This window comes from Oryx dammah, unplaced genomic scaffold, assembly GCF_014754425.2.
Source record: "Oryx dammah isolate SB20612 unplaced genomic scaffold, SCBI_Odam_1.1 HiC_scaffold_23, whole genome shotgun sequence".
NCBI lineage: Eukaryota > Metazoa > Chordata > Mammalia > Artiodactyla > Bovidae > Oryx > Oryx dammah.
The window spans coordinates 61,668,892-61,696,207 of record NW_024070207.1 but is presented as its reverse complement, the minus strand read 5'-3'; the positions used below and the strand labels follow the sequence as shown (position 1 = coordinate 61,696,207).

At 36.9% G+C, this 27,316-nt stretch overlaps 1 protein-coding gene across 1 annotated transcript in view; it reads right to left on the bottom strand.

Annotated features, from left to right (window-relative positions):
• The window catches only part of HDX (highly divergent homeobox), a 227,686-nt gene that overhangs the window by 137,730 nt on the left and 62,640 nt on the right, over positions 1–27,316 (bottom strand). Inside the window, exon 3 of the mRNA XM_040265625.1 lies at positions 7,461–7,514. Coding sequence (XP_040121559.1) covers positions 7,461–7,514 — 54 coding nt within the window. The remainder of the gene's footprint in view (positions 1–7,460; positions 7,515–27,316) is intronic.

Genomic DNA, 27,316 nt, shown 5'->3' with positions numbered 1-27,316 from the left:
ATAGAAGACAACTTTTCCACAGTTTGGGAATGAGGGGGAATGGTTTCAGTTTTGTCTGCTGCTCACCTCCTGCTGTGCAGTCTGGTTTTTAAGAGGCCATGAACCAGTGATCTGTGGCCCAGGGGATGGAGACCCCTGCTTAAAACTATAAAATATGGTTCATGTGTATGTTAGTCACTCAGTCGAGTCTGGCTCTTTGTGATACTCTGTCTATGGAATTCTCCAGGCAAGAATACTGGAGTGGGTTGCTATTTCCTCCTCCAGGGAACTCTTCCCAACCCAGGGATTGAATCTGGGTCTCCTGCATTGCAGGCAGATTATTTCCCATCTGAGCAATCAAGGAAACCCTATATTATATATATGCTAGTATTAATTCTACTATTGAAGAGCCACAACCTAATATGAGTAGTATTAACATACATAGTTATAATAAGAACAATCAGCACAATTTGTAGTTTTCAAAAGTCAAAGAGACAGTATTGAATTTCAGAAAAGTCACTAACAACTGCATAATTTCTATAGACCAACTTTCATTCCACATGTAGCAGCATATACTCATACAGTTTGGTTTTACAAAAAACTAAAGCAAACAAAAATTCCTCGTTTCTTTTGTATTGGTATTTAAGCTACATTTTCTCAGTTCCAAACACACTCTTCTATACAATGTTTTTGATGAAACTCTGCAAACCACATTTCTGCTTTACTAAATGTCTTTGAACAGATGAAATTGACTGACTCAATGGATATGAATTTCAGCAAACTTCAGGAGATAGTGAAGGACAAGGAAGCCTCATGTACTGCAGTCATGGGGTCACAAAGAGTTGGACATGACAGTGACAGAACAACAACAAAATGTCTTTGAATGAGATTCTGCCAATAGAGAACAGTACAAGGAGACTAGATGACTGAAGAAGGAAGATGGTCCTTTCTGTTTTGCTTTCTATTCCTATCAGTATCACCCAAAGAACAACTTTCCATACTGGCATTGGCTGTTAGTAATAGTAACAGTCAGTTCCTCTTTTTGTGCACTATCAGAATCAATCCTCATTGTAACACAAAAGGTACCAGCACTAGCTGGCAGTGTACCAAACTCAGAAATCAGTCCCATATCAGCAAACCTTTTCTGTAATTTTATAGTTTCTGAAAATAGAAACTACTCTTTGTTTTCCTAGCCCAAGGGGTGATAGCTACTTCCTGAATTAACACTCTTATTTCATCAAAGTTTCATTTTTGCTTTTTTAAATCATCTAAAACCTGTTTAAACAGTTTATAAAATTAAATTCTTTTGGTAAGCTTTCTGTTTACCTTCTTGGACACTTATTGATACAAACCATCCATTTAACAATCAGGTTCACTAAGATGACTTTTCAAGAAGGTGTACATGGACAGTAACTGTAATATGAATAGAACATAAAGCACAGTGTGCATAATGTCAAGATGTATGGTAGTAAGATAGAAAAAACCATGTCATTCAAAATTGAACTGATGTTCAGCTAGACTACAACACTGTATGCTAGCTCGACACTCAGGATTGGGCCATTTTGTTCTCTTGTTGAACACACTGTTTAATTTCACAGACTACAATCTAAAACAAGATTACTCAGAGACCATGGTCAGTTCAGTTGCTCAGTTGTGTCTGAATCTTTGCTACCCCATGGACTGCAGCACACCAGGCTTCCCTGTCCATCACCAACTCCCGGAGTTTACTCATGTCCATTGAGTTAGTGATGCCATCCAAACATCTCATCCTCTATCATCCCCTTCTCCTGCCTTCAATCTTTCTCGGCATCAGAGTCTTTTCAAATGAGTCAGTTCTTCACATTAGGAGCTTCAGCTTCAGCATCAGTCCTTCCAATGCATATTCAGGACTGATTTCCTTTAGGATGGATTGGTTGTATCTCCTTGCAGTCCAAGGGACTCTCAAAAATCTTCTCCAACACCACAATTCAAAAGCATCAATTTTTCGGCCCTCAGCTTTCTTTATAATCCAACACTCACATTCATACATGACTACTGGAAAAACCATAGCTTTGACTAGACAGACCTTTGTTGGCAAAATAATGTCTCTGCTTTTTAATATGCTGTCTAGTTTGGTCGTAACTGTTCTTCCAAGGAGAAAGTGTCTTTTAATTTCATGGCTGCAGTCACCATCTGCAGTGATTTTGGAGGCCAAAAAGATAAAGTCCGCCAGTGGTTCCACTGTTTCCCCATCTATTTGCCATGAAGTGATGGGACCGGATGCCATGATCTTCGTTTTCTGAATGTTGAGTTTGAAGCCACCTTTTTCACTCTCCTCTTTCACTTTCAGCAAGAGGCTCTTTAGTTCGTCTTCACTTTCTGCCATAAAGGTGGTGTCATCTGAGTATCTGACATTATTGATATTTTTCCTGGCAATTTTGATTCCAACTTGTGCTCCATCCATCCCAGCGTTTCTCATGATGTACTCTGCATATAAGTTAAATAAGCAGGGTGACAATATACAGCCTTGACATACTCCTTTTCCTATTTGGAACCAGTCTGTTGTTCCATGTCCAGTTGTAGCTGTTGCTTCCTGACCTGCATACAGATTTCTCAAGAAGCAGGTCAGGTGGTCTGGTATTCCCATCTCTTTCAGAACTTTCCAGTTTGTGGTGATCCACACAGTCAAAGGCTTTGGCATGGTCAATAAAGCAGAAGTTGATGTTTTTCTGGAACTCTCGTCCTTTTTCAATGATCCAACAGAAGTTGGCAATTTGATCTCTGTTTCCTCTGCCTTTTGTAAATTCAGCTTGAAATCTGGAAGTTCACAGTTCATGTACTGTTGAAGCCTCCCTTGGAGAATTTTGAGCATTGCTTTACTAGTGTGTGAGATGAGTGCAATTGTGCAGTAGTTTGAGCGTTCTTTGGCATTGTCTTTTCTTGGGATTGGAATGGAAACTGACCTTTTCCAGTCATGTGGCCACTGCTGTTTTCCAAATTTGCTGGCATAGTGAGTACAGCACTTTTACAGCATTATCTTTTAGGATTTGAAATAGCTCAACTGGAATTTCATCACCCCCACTAGCTTTGTTTGTGGTGATGTTTCCTAAGGCCCATTTGACTTCTCATTCCAACATTTCTGGCTCTAGGTGAGTGATAAATCCATAGTGGTTATCTGGGTAATGAAAATCTTTTTTTGTATAAGTCTTCTGTGTATTCTTGCCACCTCTTATTAATATCTTCTGCTTCTGTAAGATCCATATGATTTCTGTCCTTTTTGAAGTGAAAGCCAAAGCAAAAACAACACCCAATTGTGGATGCGACTGATGATAAAAGTAAAGTTTGATCTTCTAAAGAGCAATAATGCATAGGAGCCTGGAATGTTAGGTCCATGAATCAAGGCAAATTGGAAGTGGTCAAACAGGAGATGGCAAGAGTGAACATTTTAGGAATCAGCGAACTAAAATGGACTGGAATGGGTGAATTTAACTCAGATGACCATTATATCTACTACTGTGGACAAGAATCCCTTAGAAGAAATGGAGTTGCCATCATAGTCAACAGAGACCATGATAACATGAAATAAAACAAGGCTACTTCATAATTTTGTCTCAACAGACAAAACCAAGGCTGCAATGCCACATTCTAAATAGCCTATCACTGAATTGCCCCTCCTGGGACTTTCCAAGTGGCAATAGTGGTAAAGAACTTGCTTGTCATTGCAAGAGATGTAAGAGACACAGGCTCGATCCCTGGGTTCAGAAGATCACCTGGAGAAGAAAATGCAACCCACTCCAATGTTCTTGCCTGGAAAACCCCATGAGGAGAGGAAGCTGGCAGGTAATAGTCCATAGGGTCGCAAAGAATCAGATACAACTGAAGAGACTTAGCACTCTCAAAACATCCAATTTGAGCGAATGCTCACTTCATTATATCCTCCCCTAAATTACCCAGCCAAAGTCCAAATCCTCCCGTTAGGTATTTCTAGCATCCTCTTACTGAGATATATCATAGTTCTCTATGTTATGTGTCCTTCTTTGCTGCAACAAGTAATAAACACAGCTTATTTCAGTACTGATTTATTCTTATAGTTTGATTGAGGGACACTGACAGTGGTAAATTTTCCTTGGAAATAAGCCAAATAATTTTCAGATGATGGTTATATTTCATTGTGTGGATAAAGTGTGCTTCCAGGAGAAGCTAGAAAGTGATCAAAATGGGTGTTTGTCACAGTGGCATTTTATATTTATGTAATTATTTCATGAATACCTCTCTTCCTATTAAATCTAGATCATCATTTCCATAAGAGCAGTGAAAATATCTGGCTTTTTTCATGATTGTAGCCCTAAGATCAAGCACAGTGTCTGGCACATTGTAGACTTCTGGAGTACAATAGAAATAGAATATGAGAAAAATACATAGGCTTCCATTAAAAGAGTGAAAACCTCCTGTTAAAATTAATTTTAATAACATACCTTACCTCAGTATATTCAAAATTTTATCATTTAAACATGCAATTAGCATAAAATTTTAGACATTTATATATTCTTTTTAGAAAATCTTTGAAATCATCTATTTTATGCTTGTAGCATATGTCAGTTTGAATGCTAAATTTTAATCATACAAATTTGACCTATACATAATTTTCACAAGGTTTACAGTTGAAAAGTAGATTCAAATACCCAAGTTTTCTAGCTTTACTGAGACATAACTAATGAAAACTAAATTACACATATTTAAATTGTACAATTTGATGTTCTAATTTGTGTATATGTCAAGAAACAATCTTGGGTGAACATACCCATCATACGCTTAAATATTTCCTAATGCTCTCTTTCAGTCAATTTGTCCCACCTTTTGTCCGCCTACATGACCATGCAACCACTGACCTGCTTTCTGTCATTAGTTTGCATTTTCAATAATTTTATATAGACGGAAGCATACAGTATTCTTTTTTTAAATCTGGTTTCTTTCACTCAAGCTGATTATTTTTAGATTCAATCATGTGATGTGTGCATCAATAGTTCACTTTTTAATTGTTGATTACTATTCCCCTATATGCACAAAAATGTTTTATCCATTCACCTGTTAATGCACATTTAGCTTGTTTCTACTTTTAGGCTACTATAAATAGAGCTGCTATAAACATTCATGTAAAAGTTTTTGTAAGGATAAGTGCTATTACTCCTCTTGGGCAAAGACTTATCAGAATAGTTGGATACTAGGGCAGGTGTATGTTTAGCTTTTTTTTTTTTTTTTTTTTTTGGTATTTCGATTCTTACATGTTATTATTATACATGTTTCAATGCCATTCTCCCAAATCATCACACCCTCTCCCTCTCCCTCTGAGTCCAAAAGTCCGCTATACACATCTGTGTCTCTTTTGCTGTCCTGCATACAGGGTCATCATTGCCATCTTCCTAAATTCCATATATAAGTGTTAGTATACTGTATTGGTGTTTTTCTTTCTGGCTCACTTCACTCTGTATAATCGGCTCCAGTTTCATCCATCTCATCAGAACTGATTCAAATGTATTCTTTTTAATGGCTGAGTAATACTCCATTGTGTATATGTACCACAGCTTTCTTATCCATTCATCTACTGATGGACATCTAGGTTGTTTCCATGTCCTAGCTATTATAAACAGTGCTGCGATGAACATTGGGGTACATGTGTTTCTTTCAATTCTGGTTTCCTCTGTGTGTATGCCCAACAGTGGGATTGCTGGGTCATAAGGCATTTCTATTTGCAATTTTTTAAGGAATCTCCACACTGTTCTCCATAGTGGCTGTACTAGTTTGCACTCCAAAACTGCTAAAATGTTTTCCAAAGTGACTGTACTATTTTACAGTCCCACAATCAATGTATGATTGTTCCTTTATCTCTGTATCTTTGCCAATAATTCTTATTCTAGAGACTGTGAAATACCTCATTTTGATTTTAATATGCATTTCCTGAATGATGTATAATTTTGAGCAGCTGTTCACATATTTACTGAATGTTCATGCATCAGTTTTGTTGAAATATCAGGCTCATATCTTTTGTTCATTTGTAATCAGATCATTTGTCCTTGTAAGTGTTTTGTATATGCTGGATAAAAGTCCATTAATGAGAGGGAGAGGGTGGGATGATTTGGGAGAATGACATTGAAACATGTATAATATCATATATGAAACAAATCGCCAGTCCAGGTTCAATGCATGATACTGGATGCTTGGGGCTGGTGCACTGAGACAACCCAGAGGGATGGTATGGGGAGGGAGGAGGCAGGGGGATTCAGGATGGGGAACACGTGTATACCTGTGGCAGATTCATGTTGATATACGGCAAACCCAATACAATATTGTAAAGTAATTAACCTCCAATAAAAAAATAAATTTATATTTTAAAATAAGTCCTTTAATGTATAAGTGATTTGCAAATATTTCCTTCTAGGTTGTTACTCGTCTTTTCATTTTCTTCATGGTATCTTTCAAAGTGTTAAGGTTTTGAATTTTGTTGAGACCTAATGTATTCATTTTTCAATTTTATGGACTGCACTGTTGACTTAGTATCTAAGAAATCTTTACCTAACTCTTAGTCTAAATGTTTTCTCTTATTTTTTTCCATAAAATATTATTGGTATAGCTCTTGCATTTAGGTCTCTAATCTATTTTGAAGTATTTTTGTGTGTGTGCATGTCCAACTGTCCAAGTACCTTTCATTAAACAGACATCTTTCCCTTCCACAATGAACTGTCTTAACATTTTTTATAAAATCACTTCCCTATAAATATAACAACTATTTCTGCACTCTCAGTTCTTTTCCATTGTTTCAAAGCTATTTATCATGCAACAACTTGAGATATTTTTCTAAAAGTCTACTCACATTGTTGTTTTGTGTTTTTTACTGTTGAAATCCTTTAATAGTGTCCCTTCTAAGGTAAAGTTACATCAAAATCTTCTGCATTTTAGACTTATAGGTGCTACACAGATCAACTGAATGAGATTCTTTAGGAAAACACAATTTTAATGAAATTATGTTAGATTAATATAACAAGAATCATAACAGTTGTAGCAGAAAGCCAGAGAACAATGTTGTTAAAATATTAATTACTCACCACTTCTAAATACTGAAATACACAAATATATAGTGATGTAATTTATTTAACTTTGATCAAGATGTTTATATCAATCATGATTCAATTCTATGATAAAATTAACTGGTCTTATTAGATGTATAAAAATTATGATATTTTATGAAATATCTTTAATTTTTTTAAAACTGAAAAAAAAACTGCTCAAAGTTTATACAATGTGCTAATTACTGTCTTTTATTTAAGGTTACCTTTTTAGTTTATATAAATATTATGATCTCAAAATATGTCCTTTGAGATTAGGATTAATTAATTTATTGAGGCTCAGTATTGCCAACTTTTCAAATATGACAATTTTCTCAATGGCATTCCTATTAATGAGATGGGGGGAAACCCACTTGCTGCTTTAAATGAAAGATTACTTACTGCTCTTTTTCTAGAACACCCTGTAATCCAAGGCACAGTAAGGTTTCCTGAAATCTGTGGAAACAACAAATGGAATCTCAGTAAGATATGCATTGATACTATTTGGAATGCTGATCAACACCAAAGAATTCACACAAGATGTCAAGATAGGTCTTCATTCAGAGCATATCCCCTATGTGGACAAATGCTGTTACCTTATTTAAAGCAAGAGCTTTAAAAGGCCTTCCTTCATGGCAAAATTCAAAAAGTAGTGTAGTTCCTCTGAAAATTCAAGAAAATTTTGAGGCCTTTTTTTAGGCCTGGAAATATGGTTTGGAAATCTATGGACAATAAAATTATTATAATAAAACTTCATTGCTCTGTGGAATAAATGAGTTACAATCATCAAATAATTACCTACAGTCATTGTACTATATATTGGCACCCTAACTTTATTCATCTAATATAACTGCAAGGCCCTTTTTAAGTAGAAACTACTAAGGTGAATAGCTAGTAAAACCATATTACATCAGCATTGCCACATAAGGAGATAAATACCACTCTCATAGAATTCTGGGGAGTGATTCCAGAGACCAAAGTGTTTCTGAGAGCAATGACTCTGGTTAGCCTATACTTAACCACACCTTTTCCTAAGACATACAAGGATTGGGGAGTACTCAAAACTCTCCACTTGCCCTCTCCTTCCCTCCCAAACATATGGCTCTCAAGAGACAGACAAATCAGCCTTTCTAAGTGGTAGTGGTGAAGGAATGTGGTGTTCAATAAACATTTTTTGGTTTTGATAAATTATATTCATCAATGGTCAATGAATCTGTATTATGCTCATTTATAAGAAGTGATGCTCAAAAAGTCAAGGTAAGCTGTGAAGTAATATTATTGAAATTCCAGGTAAATGATTACTGTCCCTGGCTATCAGACTTGCCATTTTAGTTTAAAAATACATCAATATGCTAAGAACCAGTTAAAAATTATATAAACTCCAAATAATACTTTAAGGAAAACTTTTACTCAAATTAAAAATCCCATTAAAGTATAATAGCAACTAACTCAAATGCTTGAGGGCATGAGAAGGTTTGAATAATTGATTTTTTAATGGTGAATTGACAATTAAAATTTTCTACAGAAAAATACTTCAAAAGTTATACCTTCTTATCCTATTACTAATACTTGGTGTAGATACAATGTTTGCAAAGTAAATTGATTGCTAGTCTCAATGAAGGGGGTAAATCTGCTAAAATAGTCATATAATATACTCTTGAAAAAAATAGAGATAGCCAACCGGATATATGTACATCTAATTTTGCCTATAACTGAGGATACTTTAAAACTCATTATGTTAAGTTGCTGGAGAAAATATGTTAAACCAAATGAGTTACACCTCCCTCATAAACTAGTAACTACTCAAAAGGAAGGAAAGTTATGACAAACCTAGATAGCATATTAAAAAGCAGAGACATTACTTTGTCAACAAAGGTCCATCTAGTCAAGGCTATCATTTTTCCAGTGCTCATGTATGGATGTGACAGTTAGACTATAAAAAAAGATGAGTGCCAAAGAATCGATGCTTTTGTACTGTGATGTTGGAAAAGACTCTTGAGAGTCCCTTGGACTGCAAGGAGATCCAACCAGTTCACTCTAAAGGAGATCAGTCCTGGGTGTTCATTGGAAGGACTGATGTTGAAGCTGAGACTCCAATATTTTGGCCATCTGATGTGAAGAGCTGACTCATTTGAAAAGACCCTGATGTTGGGAAAGATTGAAGGCAGGAGGAGAAGGGGATGACAGAGGATGAGATGGTTGGATGGCATCACTGACTCAATGGACATGAGTTTGAGTAGACTCCGGGCATTGATGATGGACAGGGAGCCCTGGTGTGCTGCAGTTCATGGGGTCGCACAGAGTTGGACATGACTGAGTGACTGAACTTAACTGAACTCAAAAATTAATGTGAAACAAATGATATATATAATAAACAAGGTAATTGAATTTCTTCAAACATGGGCCTTATTATACATTTAAGAAAACAAAATGTAGATTCACTAGAGGGCAAAGAGAAGAAGTGAGAACTACAGTCTCACAGCCTCCAAAATGAAAATCACAATCACACCAAGTTAATCGGAATGAGAAGGCAGAAGATTATATCCCAGATGAAGGAACAAGATAAAACACCAGAAAAACAACTAAAGGAACTGGAAATTGGCAACCTTCCAGAAAAAGAGTTCAGAATGATGATAGTGAAGATGATACAGGATTTTGGAAAAATAACAGAGAAGCTTCAAGAAATGGTTACCAAGACCTAGAAGACCTAAGGAACAAACACAGAGAAAAAAATAATACACTAGAATGAATCAATAAAAGGCAGAAGAACAGGTAAGTAACTTGGAAGACAGAATGGTGGAAATCACTGCTGCAAAATAAAATATAGAAGAAAAGAATGAAAATAAATGGAAACAAACTAAGACACCTCTGGAACCACATTAAACACACCAGTATTTGCATTTTGTGGATCCCAGAAGGAGAAAAGAGAGAGAAAGGACAGAAAATATTTCATGAGATAATAGCTGAAAATTTCCCTAACATGGGAAAGGAAAAAATCAAGCAAGTCCAGGAATTGCAGAGTCCCAGGCAGGATAAACTGAAGGAGGAACATACCAAGACATATAGTAATCAAACAAAAATTAAAGACAAAGATAAAATATTAAAAGTAACAAGGGAAAAACAACAAATAATATACAAGGGAACTGCCATAAGGTTATCAGGTAATTTCTGAACAGAAACTCTATAAGCCAGAAGGGAATGACATGATATATTTAAAATTATGAAAGGGGAAAGCCTACAATCAAAAATATTCTACCCAGCAAGACTCACATTCAGATTTGGTGGAGAAATCAAAAGTTTTCCAGACAAGCAAAAGTTAAGAGAATTCAGCACCAGCAAATCAGCTATACAACAAATACCAAAGGAACCTGTTTAGGCAAGAAACACAAGAGGAGGCGAAAACCTACAAAAAATAAACCCAAAGCAATTAAGAAAATGGTAATAAGGTCATACATATCAATAATTACCTTAAATGTAAATGGATTAAATGCACCAACTAACCAAAAGACATAGACTGGGTGGATACAAAAATAAGACACATATATATGCTTTCTACAAGAGACCCACCTCAGACATCGGGACACTTACAGACTGAAAGTAAGGGGATAGGAGAAGGTATTCCATGAAAATGAAAATCAAAAGAAAGCTGGAGTAGCAATACTCATATCAGACAAAATAGATTAAAAAAAAAAAAAAGACTTAGAGACCAAAAAGGACATTACAAGATGATCACATGTTCAACTCAGGAAGATATAAAAATTACAAATATATATATGTACACCCAACATAGGAGCACCCCAAAATGTAAGGCAAATACAAACAAGAATAAAGGAAGAAATCAACAGTAACACAATAATAGTGGGAGATTTCAACTCCCCACTTTCATCAATCAACACAGATCATCCAGACAAAAAACTAATAAGGAAACACAGGCCTAAATGACACTTTAGACTGGATGGACTTAATTGATAATTGTTGAGCATTCCACCCAAAAGCAGCCCACTATGCATTCTTCTCAAGTGCCCACGGAGCATTCTCCAGGAATGAGCACATGCTGGACTACAAGGCAAACTTTGGTAAATTAAAGAAAATTGAAAACATATCAAGCATGTTTTCTCATAACAGTGTTATGAGATTAGAAAAAAATTACAAGATGGCGGTCCTAAGATGGTGGAGGAATAGGATAGGGAGACCACTTTCTTCCCCCAAAATTCATTGAAAGATCATTTGAATGCTGAGCAAATTCCACAAAACAGCTTCTGAATGCTGGCAGAGGACACCAGGCACCAAGAAAGGCAGACCATTGTCTTTGAAAGGAGATGTTTTATCCTCAGTCCCATAAGGATGGAGACGTCTTGAGGCTACTGTAAGATTAAGACGGAAAACCAGAGGCAGGAGGCTTAAATCCAAAACCTGAAAACATCAGAGAACTCCTGACTCCAGGGAACATTAATCAATAAAAGCTCATCCAAAAGCTTCTGTACCTACACTGAAACCAAGCTCCACCCAAGAGCCAACAAGTTTCAGAGCAAGACATAACACACAAATTCTCCAGCAACACAGAAACAAACCAGCTCTTCAACAAACGCTAAAGGATCTTCTCTAGACAGGAAACACAGAAAGGGTGTATAAACTCAAACCCCCAAAAAAGTAAATGGCAACTGGATCATACTCATCAATACTCATCAATGATTATCTTAAATGTAAATGGGTTGAATGCTCCAACCAAAAGACAAAGACTGGCTGAATGGATACAAAAACAAGACCCCTATATATGTTGTCTACAAGAGACCCACCTCAAAATAAGAGACACATACAGATTGAAAGAGAAGGGCTGGAAAAAAGATATTTCACCCAAATGGAGACCAAAAGAAAGCAGGAATAGCAATACTCATATCATATAAAATGACTTTGAAATAAAGGCTGAGAAAAGAGACAAAGAAGGACACTTCATAATGATCAAAGGATCAATCCAAGAAGAAGATACACAATTATAAATATATATGCACCCAACATAGGGGCATCACAGCATGTAAGGAAAATGCTAACAATTATGAAAGGGGAAATTAACAGTAATATTAAAATTATTAGTAAAATGCCACAATAATAATAGTCGGATACTTTAATACCCCACTCACACCTATGGATAGATCAACTAAACAGAAAATTAACAAGGAAACACAAACTTTGAATGATACAATGGACCAGTTAGACCTAATTGATATCTATAGGACATTTCACCCACAAACAATGAATTTCACCTTTTTCTCAAGTGCACACGGAATCTTTTCCAGGATAGATCACATCCTGGGCCTTAAATACAGTCTTGCTAAATTCAAAAAAATTGAAATCATTTCAAACTCTTTTCTGATCACAATGCAGTAAGATTAGATGTCAACTGCAGGGAAAAAAGAGAAAAATCTATTAAAACTTCCAGCATATGGAGGCAAAGCAACACACATCTGAATAACCAAAAAATCAAGAAAGAAATCAAAATATGCATAGAAAAGAATGAAAATGAAAACACAACAATCCAAAACGTATGGGACTTAGTAAAAGCAGTGCTAAGGGGAAGGTTCATAGCAATACAAGATTACCTCAAGAAACAAGAAAAAAAGTCAAATAAATAACCTAACTCTACACCTAAAGCAACTAAAAAAGGAAGAAATAAAGAAGCTCAGGGTTAGTAGAAGGAAAGAAATCTTAAAATATAGGGCAGAAATAAATGCAAAAGAAACAAGAGAGACCATAGCAAAAATCAACAAAGCCAAAAGCTGGTTCTTTGAGAAGATGAATAAAATAGACAAACCATTATCAAGACACATCAAGAAACAAAGGGAGAAGAATCAAATCAACAAAACTAGAAATGAAAATGGAAAAATCACAATGGACAACACAGAAATACAAAGGATCATAAGAGACTATTATCAGCAACTATATGACAATAAGATGGACAACTTGGGAGAAAAGGACAAATTCTTAGAAAAGCATAAGTTTCCAACACTGAACCAGGAAGAAATAGAACTTTTTAACAGACCTATTACAAACACAGAAATCAAAACTGTAATAAAAAATCTGTCAGCAAACAAAAGCCCACGACCAGTCAGCTTCACAGCTGAATTCTACCAAAAATTTAGAGAAAAGCTAACATCTACCCTACTCAAACTCTTCCAGAAAATTGCAGAGGAAGGTAAACTTCCAAACTCATTCTATGAGGCCACCATCACCCTAATACCAAAACCTGACAAAGATGCCACAAAAAAGAAAACTATAGGCCAATATTACTGATGAACATAGATGCAAAAATCCTTAACAAAATCCTAGCAAACAGAATCCAACAACATATTAAAAAGATCATACATTTTGACCAAATGGTTTTTTCCCAAGGATGCAAGGATTCTTTAGTATATGCAAATCAATCAATGTAAGTAATACATCACATTAACAAATTGGAAGATATATACCATATGATTATCTCAATAGATACAGAGAAAGCCTTTGACAAAATTCAATATCCATGTATAATAAAAACTCTCCAGAAAGTAGGCATAGAAGGAACATACCTCAACATAATAAAAGCTATATATGACAAACTCACAGCAAACATTGCCCTCAATGGTGAAAACTTGAAAACATTTCCCCTAAAGTCAGGAAAAAGACAAGGATGTCCATTCTCACTACTATTCAACATACTTTTGGAAGTTTTAGCCACAGGAAGCAGAGAAGAAAAAGGAATAAAAGAAATCCAGATTGGAAAAGAAGTAAAACTCTCACTGAAGATGACATGATCCCCTATATAGGAAACCCTAAAGACTCCACCAGAAAATTACTGGAGCTAATCATTGAATATAGGAACTTTTCAGGATATAAAATTAACACACACAAATCCCTTGCATTCCTATATACTAACAATGAGAAAACAGAAAGAGAAATTAAGGAAATAATTCCATTCACTATCATAATAAGAAGAATAAAATACTTAGGAATATATCTACCTAAAGAATCAAAAGACCTATATATAGAAAACCATAAAACACTGATGAAAGAAATCAAAGAGGACACAAATAGATGGAGAAATATACTGTGTTCATGGATTGGAAGAATCAATATAGTGAAAATGAGTATACTACCCAAAGTAATCTATAGATTCAATGCAATCCCTATCAAGCTACCAACGGTATTTTTCAGAGAACTAGAACAAATAATTTCACAATTTGTATGGGAATACAAAAATCCTCGTATAGCCAATGCAATCTTGAGAAAGAAGAATGGATCTGGAGGAATCAACCTGCCTGACTCCAGGCTATACTACAAAGCCACAGGCATCAAGACAGTATGGTACTGGCACAAACACAGAAATATAGATCAATGGAACAAAATAGAAAGCCCAGAGATAAATACACACATCTATGGACACCTTATCTTTGACAAAGGAGGCAAGAATATACAATGGAGAAAAGACAATCTCTTCAAAAAGTGGTGCTGGGAAAACTGGTCAACCACTTGTAAAAGAATGTGGAGAGTAGCGTGGATGAATATCACTAACATATGTAAATGGACAACCAATGGGTACTTGCTGTATGACTCAGGGAACTCAAGCAGGAGCTCTGTAATAACCTAGAGGGGTGAAGATGGGCGGGAGGTGAGAGGGAGATTCAAGAAGGCAGGGACATGTGTACACCTATGTTTAATTTATGTTGATGTATGACAGAAATCAAATCAATATTGTAAGCCAATCATGAAACAATTTAAAATAAATAAATAAATATATATTTTTAAAAATAAAAATAAATAAAGAATAAATAAAAAAGAATGAAACTAGAATACTTTCTAACACCATGCACAAAAATAAACTCAAAATGGATTAAAGATGTAAATGTAAGACCAGAAACCATAAAACTCCTAGAGGAAAACAGGCAAAACACTCACTGACATAAATCACAGCAGGATCCTCTATGACCCACCTCCTAGAGTAATGGAAATAAAAGCAAAAATAAACAAATGGGACCTAATTAAACTTAAAAGCTTTTGCTCAATGAAGGAAACTATAAGCAAGGTGAAAAGACAGTCTTCAGAATGGGAGATAATAATAGCAAATGAAGCAACTGACAAATAATTAATCTCAAAAATATACAAGCAGCTCCTGCAGCTCAATTCCAGAAAAGTAAACGACCCAATCAAAAAATGAGCCAATGAACGAAACAGACATTTCTCCAAAGAAGACATACAGATGGCTAACAAACACATGAAAAGATGCTCAACATCACTCATTATCCGAGAAATGCAAATCAAAACCACAATGAGGTACCATCTCACGCTGGTCAGAATGGCTGTTATTCAAAAGTCTACAAACAATAAATGCTGGAAGTGTGGAGAAAAGATAACTCTCTTACACTGTTGGTAGGAATGCAAACTAGTACAATCACTATGGAGAACAGTGTGGAGATTCCTTAAAAAACTGGAAATAGAACTGCCTTATGACCCAGCAATCCCCCTGCTGGGCATACACACTGAGGAAACCAGAATTGAAATAGACACATGTACCCCAATGCTCATCACAGCACTGTTTATAAAAGCCAGGACATGGAAGCAACCTAGACGTCCATCGACAGACAAATGGATAAAAAAGCTGTGGTACATATACACAATGCAATATTACTCAATCATTGAAAAGAATACATTTGAAAAATAAATAAATAAAAAGAATACATTTGAATCATTTCTAATAAGGTGGATGAAACTGGAGCCTATTATACAGACTGAAATGAGTCAAAAAGAAAAACACCAATACAAAATAATAATGCATGTATATGAAATTTAGAAAAATAGTAATGACCCTATATGTGAGACAGAAAGAGACACAGATGTATAGAACAGTCTTTTGGACACTGTGGGAGAAGGCAAGGGTGGGATGATTTGAAAGAGTAACATTGAAACATGTATATTATCATATATGAAACAGATCGCCAGTTCAGATTCGATGCATGAGACAGGTTGCTCAGGGCTAGTCCAGTGAGATGACCCAGAGGGATGGGAGGTGGAAGGAGGGTTCAGGATGGGGAACAGATGTACACCCATTGGTGTTTCATTGCAATGTATGGCAGAAACCACTACAATATTGTAAAATAATTAGCCTTCAATTAAAATAAAACAAAAAGAAATAAACCACAAGAAAAAAAAAAAAAACCCTATAAGAAACAGAAACACGTGGTGGCTAAACAAGATGCTATTGCTACTAAACAACCAATGCATGACTGAAGAAATCAAAGAGGAAAACAGTAAATACTTAGAGACAAAGGAAAACAAAAACACAGTGGTCCAAACTTATGGGATACAGCAAAAGTAGTTCTAAGAAGGAAGTTTATAGCAGTACAGTCTTACCTCAAGAAACAAGAAAAATCTCAAGTAGAAAACCTAACCTTACTCCTAAAACGTCTAGAGAAAGAAGAACAAACAAAACCTAAAGTTATTAAAAGGAAAGAAATTACAAAGATCAGGGCAGAAATAAATAGAGACAAAGAAAACAATTGCAAAGATCAATGGAAACAAAGTTGGTTCTTTTAAAAGTTAAATAAAATTGATAGAACTGTACCTAGACTATTCAAGAAAAAAAAAATATTAAAGGAGACGACTCAATTCAGTAAAATAGAAATGGAAAATAATTTACAAATGAATCCACAGAAATACAGAGGATCAACTGGGAATGCTATGAGCAACTGAATACCAAGAAATTGGACACTCTGGAAGAAACAGACAAATGTTTAAAAAGGTACAGTCTCCCAAGACTGAACCAGGAAGAAATAGAAATATGAACTGACAAATCACAAGCACTTAAATTGAAATTGTGATTATGAAAACTCCCATCAAACAAAAGTCCAGGACCTGATGGCATCACAAGCAAATTTTATCGACTATATACAGAAAAGTAAATACCTATACTTCTGAAACTCTTCTAAAATAATTATAGAGGAAGGAAAACTTTCCAACTCATTATATGAGGCCACCATCATTCTGACACCAAAATCAGACAAAGATACCACAAAAAATAAAAATTTCCGGCCAACATCACTGATGCACATAGATGCAAAAATCCTCAACAAATATTAGCCATCCAAACCCAACAATACATTTAAAAAATCATGCTTATGATCAAGTAGGATTTATCCCAGGGATGCAAGGATTTACAGTATCTGCAAATCAATCAGTGTGATATACCACGTCAATAAATTAAGGAATAAAACCGTATGATCTACTCAATAGATGCAGAAAATACTCCTGCAAATACAAAATTCAGCACACATTTATGATAAAAACTCTCCAGAAACCAGGCATAGAGAAAATATACCTCAACAAAATAAAGACAATATACAACAAGCCTACAGCTAACATCATACTCAATAGTGAAAAGCTGAAAGCATTTCCACTAAGATAAGGAATAGACAAGGATGTCCACACTTGCCACTTCTATTCAACATAGTTTTGGAAGTCTTAGCTATAGCAATCAGAGAATAAAAAGAAGTAAAGACAATCTATATATGAAAGGAAGAATTTAAACTGCCACTCTTTGCAGATGACATGATGTTATACATAGATAATCCTAAAGATACCACCAGAAAACTAGTAGAACTCATTAATGAACCTAGTAAAGTTGAAGGTTGAAAAATTACACGCAGAAATCTTGCATATCGATACAGTAACAATGAAAGATCAGAAAGAAAAATTCAACAATTCCATTTGTCATCACATCAATAAGAATAAAAGTACATGAACAAGTGAGCCTAAAGAAAAAAAGTGTCCACCACCGCCCGCCTTGTGTCAGGGCAGAGATCAGACAGTGAAGAGACCAGCAAACAGAAGAAGCTAAACAGAGGGAACCGCCTTGGAAGTGACCCCACACTGCCCACAACACCGGAGAAAGTCCCAGAAACATCTTTACTATTTTTACGACCATTCTCTTTTTTTGTTGTTGTTGATGTTGTTTCATTGTTTTTTCTTCTTTTCTTTTTCTTCTCCTTTTTTTTAACTTTAAAAAATTTTTAAGTCTTCTATTTCTCCTTCAATTTTTATTTTTATAACCTACTATTACTTTTCCAAAAAAAGACCCTATTTTTAAAGCAAACGCCATATATATTTTTTTTTTGTGGTTGTTGCTGTTGTTTTATAATAATTCTTGTGACTTTGTTTTTTTCTCTTCTTTTCTTTAATATTGTATTATAATAATTCTTGTGACTTTGTTTTTTCTCTTCTTCTTTTCTTTAATATTGTATTATAATAATTCTTGTGACTTTGTTTTTTTCTCTTCTTTTTAATTAATTTTTTATTTTACTTTACAATTCTGTATTGGTATTGCCATACATTGACATGAATCCACCACGGGTGTACATGCGTTCCCAAACATGAACCCCCCTCCCACTCCCCTCCCCACAACATCTCTCTGGGTCATCCCTGCATACCAGCCCCAAGCGTGCCATATCCTGCATCAGACATAGACTCTCATTTCGATTCTTACATGATATTATACATGTTTCAATGCCATTCTCCCAAATCATCTCACCCTCTCCCTCTCCCACTGAGTCCAAAAGTCCGTTATACACATCTGTGTCTTTTTTGCTGTCCTGCATACAGGGTCATCATTGCCATCTTTCTAAATTCCATATATATGTGTTAGTATACTGTACTGGTGTTTTTCTCTCTGGCTTACTTCACTCTGTATAATCGGCTCCAGTTTCATCCATCTCATCAGAACTGACTCAAATGTATTCTTTTTAATGGCTGAGTAATACTCCATTGTGTATATGTACCACAGCTTTCTTATCCATTCATCTACTGATGGACATCTAGGTTGTTTCCATGTCCTGGCTATTATAAACAGTGCTGCGATGAACATTGGGGTACATGTGTCTCTTTCAATTCTGGTTTCCTCAGTGTGTATGCCCAGCAGTGGGATTGCTGGGTCATAAGGCAGTTCTATTTGCAATTTTTTAAGGAATCTCCACACTGTTTTCCATAGTGGCTGTACTAGTTTGCATTCCCAGCAACAGTGTAAGAGGGTTCCCTTCTCTCCACACCCTCTCCAGCACTTATTGCTTACAGATTTTTGGATCGCAGACATTCTGACCGGTGTGAAGTGGTACCTCATTGTGGTTTTGATTTGCATTTCTCTAATAATGAGTGATGTTGAGCATCTTTTCATGTGTTTGTTAGCCATCCGTATGTCTTCTTTGGAGAAATGTCTATTTAGTTCTTTGGCCCATTTTTTGATTGGGTCGTTTATTTTCCTGGAATTGAGCTACAGGAGTTGCTTGTATATTTTTGAGATTATTTGTTTGTCAGTTGCTTCATTTGCTTTTATTTTCTCCCATTTGGAAGGCTGTCTTTTCACTTTGCTTATATTTTCCTTTGTTGTGCAGAAGCTTTTAATTTTAATTAGGTCCCATTTGTTTATTTTTGCTTTTATTTCCAGAATTCTGGAAGGTGGATAATAGAGGATCCTGCTGTGGTTTATGTCAGAGAGTGTTTTGCCTATGTTCTCCTCTAGGAGTTTTATAGTTTCTGGTCTTACATTTAGATCTTTAATCCATTTTGAGTTTACCTTTGTGTGTGGTGTTAGAAAGTGATCTAGTTTCATTCTTTTACAAGTGGTTGACCAGTTTTCCCAGAACCACTTCTTAAAGAGATTGTCTTTACTCCATTGTATATTCTTGCCTCCTTTGTCATAGATAAGCTGTCCATATGTGTGTGGATTTCTCTCTGGGCTTTCTATTTTGTTCCATTGATCTATATTTCTGTCTTTGTGCCAATACCATACTGTCTTGATGACTGTGGCTTTGTAGTAGAGCCTGAAGTCAGGCAAGTTGATTCCTCCAGTTCCATTCTTCTTTCTCAAGATTGCTTTGGCTATTCGTGGTTTTTTGTATTTCCATACAAATCGTGAAATTATTTGTTCTAGTTCTGTGAAAAATATCGCTGGAAGCTTGATAGGGATTACATTGAATTTGTAAATTGCTTTGGGTAGTATACTCATTTTCACAATATTGATTCTTCCGATCCATGAGCATGGTATATTTCTCCATCTATTAGTGTCCTCTTTGATTTCTTTCATCAGTGTTTTATAGTTTTCTATATATAGGTCTTTAGTTTCTTTAGGTAGATATATTCCTAAGTATTTTATTCTTTTTGTTGCAATGGTAAATGGAATTGTTTCTGTAATTTCTACTTTCTCATTATTAGTGTATAGGAATGCAAGGGCTTTCTGTGTGTTGATTTTATATCCTGCAACTTTACTATATTCATTAATTAGCTCTAGTAACTTTCTGGTAGAGTCTTTAGGGTTTTCTATGTAGAGGATCATGTCATCTGCAAACAGTGAGAGTTTTACTTCTTCTTTTCCAATTTGGATTCCTTTCATTTCTTTTTCTGCTCTGATTGCTGTGGCCAAAACTTCTAGAACTATGTTGAATAGTAGTGGTGAAAGTGGGCATCCTTGTCTTGTTCCTGACTTTAGGGGAAATGCTTTCAATTTTTCAACATTGAGGATAATGTTCGCTGTGGGTCTGTCATATATAGCTTTTAATATGTTGAGGTCTGTTCCTTCTATTCATGCTTTCTGGAGAGTTTTTATAATAAATGGATGTTGAATTTTGTCAAAGGCCTTCTCTGCATCTATTGAGATAATCATATGGCTTTTGTTTTTCAATTTGTTAATGTGGTGAACTACATTGATTGATTTGCGGATATTGAAGAATCCTTGCATCCCTGGGATAAAGCCCACTTGGTCATGGTGTACCATCTTTTTAATGTGTTGTTGGATTCTGATTGCTAGAATTTTGTTGAGGATTTTTGCATCTATGTTCATCAGTGATATTGGCCTGTAGTTTTCTTTTTTTTTTTTTCTAGTATCTTTGTCAGGTTTTGGTACTAGGGTGATGGTGGTCTCATAGAATGAGTTTGGAAGTTTCCCTTCCTCTGCAATTTTCTGGAAGAGTTTGAGTAGGATAGGTGTTAACTCTTCTCAAAATTTCTGGTAGAATTCAGCTGTGAAGCCGTCTGGACCTGGGCTTTTGTTTGCTGGAAGATTTCTGATTACAGTTTCAATTTCCATGCTTGTGATGGGTCTGTTAAGATTATCTATTTCTTCCTGGTTCACTTTTGGAAAATTGTACTTTTCTAAGAATTTGTCCATTTCTTCCACGTGGTCCATTTTATTGGCATATAATTGCTGATAGGAGTCTCTATTGTTCCTTTGTATTTCTGTGTTGTCTGTTGTGATCTCTCCATTTTCATTTCTAATTTTACTGATTTGATTTTTCTCTCTTTGCTTCTTGATGAGTCTGGCTAATGGTCTGTCAATTTTATTTATCCTTTCAAAGAACCAGCTTTTGGCTTTGTTGATTTTTGCTATGGTCTCTTTTGTTGCTTTTGCATTTATTTCTGCCCTAATTTAAAAGATTTCTTTCCTTCTGCTAACTCTGGGGTTCTCTAATTCTTCCTTTTCTAGTTGTTTTAGGTGTAGAGTTAGGTTATTTATTTGACTTTTTTCTTGTTTCTTGAGGTATGCCTGTATTGCTATGAACTTTCCTCTTAGCACTGCTTTTATAGTGTCCCACAGGTTTTGGGTTGTTGTGTTTTCATTTTCATTAGTTTCTATGCATATTTTGATTTCTTTTTTGATTTCTTCTGTGATTTGTTGGTTATTCAGAAGCGTGTTGTTCAGCCTCCATATGTTGGAATTTTTAATAGTTTTCCTCCTGTAATTGAGGTCTAATCTTAGTGCATTATGGTCAGAAAAGATGCTTGGAATGATTTCGATTTTTTTGAATTTATCAAGGTTATATTTATGGCCCAGGATGTGATCTATCCTCGAGAAGGTTCCATGAGCACTTGAGAAAAAGGTGAAATTCATTGTTTTGGGGTGAAATGTTCTATAAATATCAATTAGGTCTAACTGGTCTAATGTATCATTTAAAGTTTGTGTTTCTTTGTTAATTTTCTGTTTAGTTGATCTGTCCATAGGTGTGAGTGGGGTATTAAAGTCTCCCACTATTATTGTGTTGTTGTTAATTTCCCCTTTCATACTTGTTAGCATTTGTCCTACATATTGCGGTGCTCCTATATTGGGTGCATATATATTTATAATTGTTATATCTTCTTGGATTGATCCTTTAATCATTATGTAGTAACCTTCTTTGTCTCTTTTCACAGCCTTTGTTTTAAAGTCTATTTTATCGGATATGAGTATTGCCACTCCTGCTTTCTTTTGGTCTCTATTTGCATGGAATATCTTTTTCCAACCCTTCACTTTCAGTCTGTATGTGTCCCTTGTTTTGAGGTGGGTCTCTTGTAAGCAGCATATAGAGGGTTCTTGTTTTTGTATCCATTCGGCCAGTCTTTGCCTTTTGGTTGGGGCATTCAATCCATTTACGTTTAAGGTAATTATTGATAAGTATGATCCTGTTGCCATTTACTTTATTATTTTGGGTTCAGGTTTATACTCCCTTTTTGTGTTTCCTGTCTAGAGAATATCCTTTAGAATTTGTTGGAGAGTTTGGTGGTGCTGAATTATCTCAGCTTTTGTTTGTCTGTAAAGCTTTTGATTTCTCCTTCATATTTGAATGAGATCCTTGCTGGGTACAGTAATCTGGGCTGTAGTTATTTTCTTTCATCACTTTAAGTATGTCTTGCCATTCCCTCCTGGCCTGAAGAGTTTCTATTGAGAGATCAGCTGTTATCCTTATGGGAATCCGCTTGTGTGTTATTTGTTGTTTTTCCCTTGCTGCTTTTAATAGTTGTTCTTTGTGTTTGATCTTTGTTAATTTGATTAATATGTGTCTTGGGGTGTTTTGCCTTGGGTTTATCCTATTTGGAACTCTCTGGGTTTCTTGGACTTGGGTGATTATTTCCTTCCCCATTTTAGGGAAGTTTTCAACTATTATCTCCTCAAGGATTTTCTCATGGTCTTTCTTTTTGTCTTCTTCTTCTGGGACTCCTATAATTCGAAGGTTGGAGCATTTCATATTGTCCTGGAGGTCTCTGAGATTGTCTTCATTTCTTTTAATTCGGTTTTTTTTTTCCCTCTCTGATTCATTTATTTCTACCATTCTATCTTCTATTTCACTAATCCTATCTTCTGCCTCCATTATTCTACTATTTGTTGCCTCCAGAGTGTTTCTGATCTCTTTTATTGCATTATTCATTGTATATTGACTCTTTTTTATTTCTTCTAGGTCCTTGTTAAACCTTTCTTCAATCTTCTCAATCCTTGTCTCTAGGCTATTTATCTGTGATTCCATTTTGATTTCAAGATTTTGGATCATTTTCACTATCAATATTCAGAATTCTTTCTCAGGTAGATTCCCTATCTCTTCCTCTTTTTTTTGGTTTGGTGGGCATTTCTCCTGTTCCTTTACCTGCTGAGTATTCCTCTGTCTCTTCATCTTGGTTATATTGCTGCATTTGGGATGGCCTTTTTATATTCTGGTAATTTGTAGAGTTCTGTTTATTGTGGAGCTTCCTCACTGTGGGTGGGGTTGTATCAGTGGCTTGTCAAGGTTTCCTGGTTAGGGAGGCTTGTGTTGGAGGTCTGGTGGGTGGAACTGGGTTTCTTCTCTCTGGAGTGCAGTGGAGTGACCAGTAATGGGTTATGAGACATCTAAAGTTTTGGAGTAACTTTGAGCTGCCTGTATATTGAAGCTCAGGGGTGTGTTCCTGTGTTGCTGGAGAATTTGTGTGATATGTCTTGCTCTGGAACTTGTTGGCCCTTGGGTGGAGCTTTGTTTCAGTGTAGGTATGGAGGTGTTTGATGAGCTCCTATGGATTAATGTTCCCTGAATTCAGGAGTTCTCTGATGTTCTCAAGCTTTGGACTTAAGCCTCCTGCTTCTGGTTTTTGGTTTTATTTTTACAGTGGTCTCTAGACTTCTCCATCTATACAGCACCGATGATAAAACATCTAGGTTAAAGATGAAAGGTTTCTCCACATTGAGGGACACACAGAGAGGTTCACTGGGTTACATGGAGAAGAGAAGAGGGAAGGGGCAGTTAGAGGTGACTGGAATGAGATGCGGTGAGATCAAAAGAGGAGAGAGCAAGCTAGTCAATAGTCACTTCCTTATGTGCGCTCCATAGTCTGGACCGCTCAGAGGTATTCACGGAGTTATACAGGGAAGAGGAGAAGGAGGAAGTAGACAGAGGTGGCCAGGAGGGTAAGAGAGAGGAATGAAAAGGAGAGAGACAAGTCCAGTCAGTAATCAGTTCCTTAGGTGTTCTCCACTATCTAGAACACATAGAGAATCACAGAGTTGGAAGAGATGGGGGCGGGGGGGGGGGAGAGACAGAGGCCACCTGGTGGAGAAAAAGGAGAGTCCAAAAGGAGGAGAGAGTGGTCAAGCCAGTAATCTCGCTGTCAGGTAAAATTGGGTTTTGGAATGTACAAAATTGACAACAAAAACTGAAAAGCAAAGATTAAAAACCTAGAGTAGAGGTTGGATTTTCAAAAATACAATATTAAAGAGAAGAAGCAGAAGGAAGAAAGAAAAAAAGAAAAAAGAAAAAAATAATAAAATAATAAGAAAAAAAAACAAGATTAAAAAAGATATACCAACAACAACCACACAAAGACTATATATGGTGTTTGCCTTAAAAAAGTAGAGTCTTTTTTTTTTTTGAAAAGTAATAGTAAGTTATAGAAATAAAAATTAGAGGAGATATAGAAGACTTAAGAATTTTTTAAAAAGTTAGAAAAAAAAGAAAAAAGAAAAATAAAAGGAATGATTGTAAAAATAGTAAAGATATATCTGGCCCTTCTCTGATGTTATGGGCCGTGTGGGGTCACTTCCAAGGCGGTTCCCTCTGTTTAACTTCTTCTGTTTGCTGGTCTCTTCAGTGTCTGAATTCCGTCCTGACACAGGGGGGTGGTGGCGGACACTTTTTTTTTTAGGCTCATTAGTTCAGTCGCGCTGTGGGGAGGGAGGGATGTTGCAAACAAATACCACTGTTGTGGGCAGACAGCGTCTCAGCCACGCTGGACCTGTCCCCCGCCACGGTGCACAAACCGCTCTGGCTCCACTGTGCTCAGCCGGGAACCTTCCGAGGCTGGCCCCAGGCTGCGCGCACTGCCCCAGTCCAAGCTGCTCAGGTTTGGCGCCCAGGTAGCCCTCAGAGGCACAGTCTCGTCTCGGTTGGGACTGCGCCCTGTGCCCCTCCCAGGTCCGAGCAGCTCAGGAGCTTGGCGAGCGCAGTCGCCGCAACTTGTCACCTTCTCTGTCTCTACTGCTCAGTTTTCTGGGTGTACTGCTGGCACTCCTTGTGAGGCAGATGGTGACAGTCTAGCATCCCCAGAAGTCTCAGCAAAGAAGCCTGCCTGCAGTTTGTTAGGTAAAGTCTCTCCGGGGCTGCGATTGCCCCTTTCCAGCCCTTACGGCTCTGGCTGCCTGTCCCCGGCGGGGGATGGTCTGCAGCCGGCTATTTCCGTTCCGTCCTTTGTTCTGTGCGCGGTCCTGGCGGCGTTTTATGTTCAAGCTTTTCGCGTGGTAGCTATCCCCCAGTCTGGTTTGCTAGCCCAAGTTTGATCACTCTGGTTACGCGTGGGGCGTTTCTGCCAGATTCTTACCGAGCACGGCAGCCCGCGCCTCCCTGCCCTGCCCCCACTTGCTAGTGGCGGATGCAGGCGTCTGTGCTGCTTTTCCACTGGGGGAGTTACTGTTGGGCTTGTAATCTGTTGGTTTTAATTATTTATTTGTTTTTCCTTCCTGTTATGTTGCCCTCTGTGTTTCCAAGGCTCATCACAGACTTGGCAGGGAGAGTGTTTCCTTGTGTTTGGAAACCTCTCTTCTTAGAATTCCCTTCCCGGGACGGGCTTCCCTTCCCGGGACGGAGCTCCCTCCCCACCTCCTTTGTCTCTTTTCTCATCTTTTATATTTTTTCCTACCTGTTTTTGAAGACAATGATCTGCTTTTCTGGTTGCCTGATGTCCTCTGCCTGCATTCAGAGGTTGTTTTGTGGAGTTTGCTCCACGTTGAAATGACCTTTTGAGGAATTTGTGAGGGAGAAAGTGGTCTTCCCTTCCTATTCCTCCGCCATCTTCCACTTCTCTGTCCTCTCTTCTTCTTTTCTTTAATATTGTATTTTTGAAAATACAACCTCGACTCTAGACTTTTAATCTTTGCTTTTTGGTATTTGTTGTCAATTTTGTACATTTAAAAATCCAATCTTCAGTACCCAATTTCACCTGAGAGCAAGATTACTGGCTTGACCACTCTCTTCTCCTTTGGACTCTCCTTTTTATCCACCAGGTTGTCTCTGTCTCCTGCCTCCCCCTTCTATTCTCTACCCAACTCTGTGAATCTCTGTGTGTTCCAGATGATGGAGAACATTTAGGGAACTGGTTACTGGCTGATTTTGTCTCGCTCCTTTTCATTTCCCTCTTTTATCCTCCTGGCCACCTCTGTCTACTTCCTCCCTCTCCTCTTCCCTGTATAACTCCATGAACATCTCTGAGTGGTCCAGACTGAGGAGCTCACATAAGGAAGTGATTACTGGCTAGCTTGCTCTCTCCTCTTTTGATGCCACCTCATCTCATTCCAGTCACCTCTAACTACCCCCTCCCTCTTTTCTTCTCCATGTAACACAGTGAACCTCTCTGGGTGTCCCTCAGTGTGGAGAAACTTTTCATCTTTAACCTAGATGTTTTATCATTGGTGCTGTATAGATGGAGAAGTCTTGAGGTTACTGTAAAAATAAAACTGAAAACCAGAAGCAGGAGGCTTAAGTCCAAATCCTGAGAACATCAGAGAACTCCTGAATCCAGGGAACATTAATCAATAGGAGCTCATCAAACACCTCCATACCTACACTGAAACCAAGCACCACCGAACCGTCAACAAGTTCCAGAGCAAGACATACCAAGTAAATTCTCCAGCAACACAGGAACACACCCCAAAGCTTCAATATACCGGCAGCTCAAGTTACTCCAAAATCATAGACGTTTCATAACTCATTACTGGACACTTCATTGCACTCCAGAGAGAAGAAATCCAGCTCTGCCCACCAGAACACCGACACAAGCTTCCCTAACCAAGAAACGTTGACAAGCCACTGATACAACCCCACCCACAGCGAGGAAACTCCATAATAAAGATAACTCCACAAATTCCCAGAATACAGAAAGGCCATCCCAAATGCAGCAATATAACCAAGATGAAGAGACAGAGGAATACCCAGCAGGTAAAGGGACAGGAGAAATGCCCACCAAACCAGACAAAA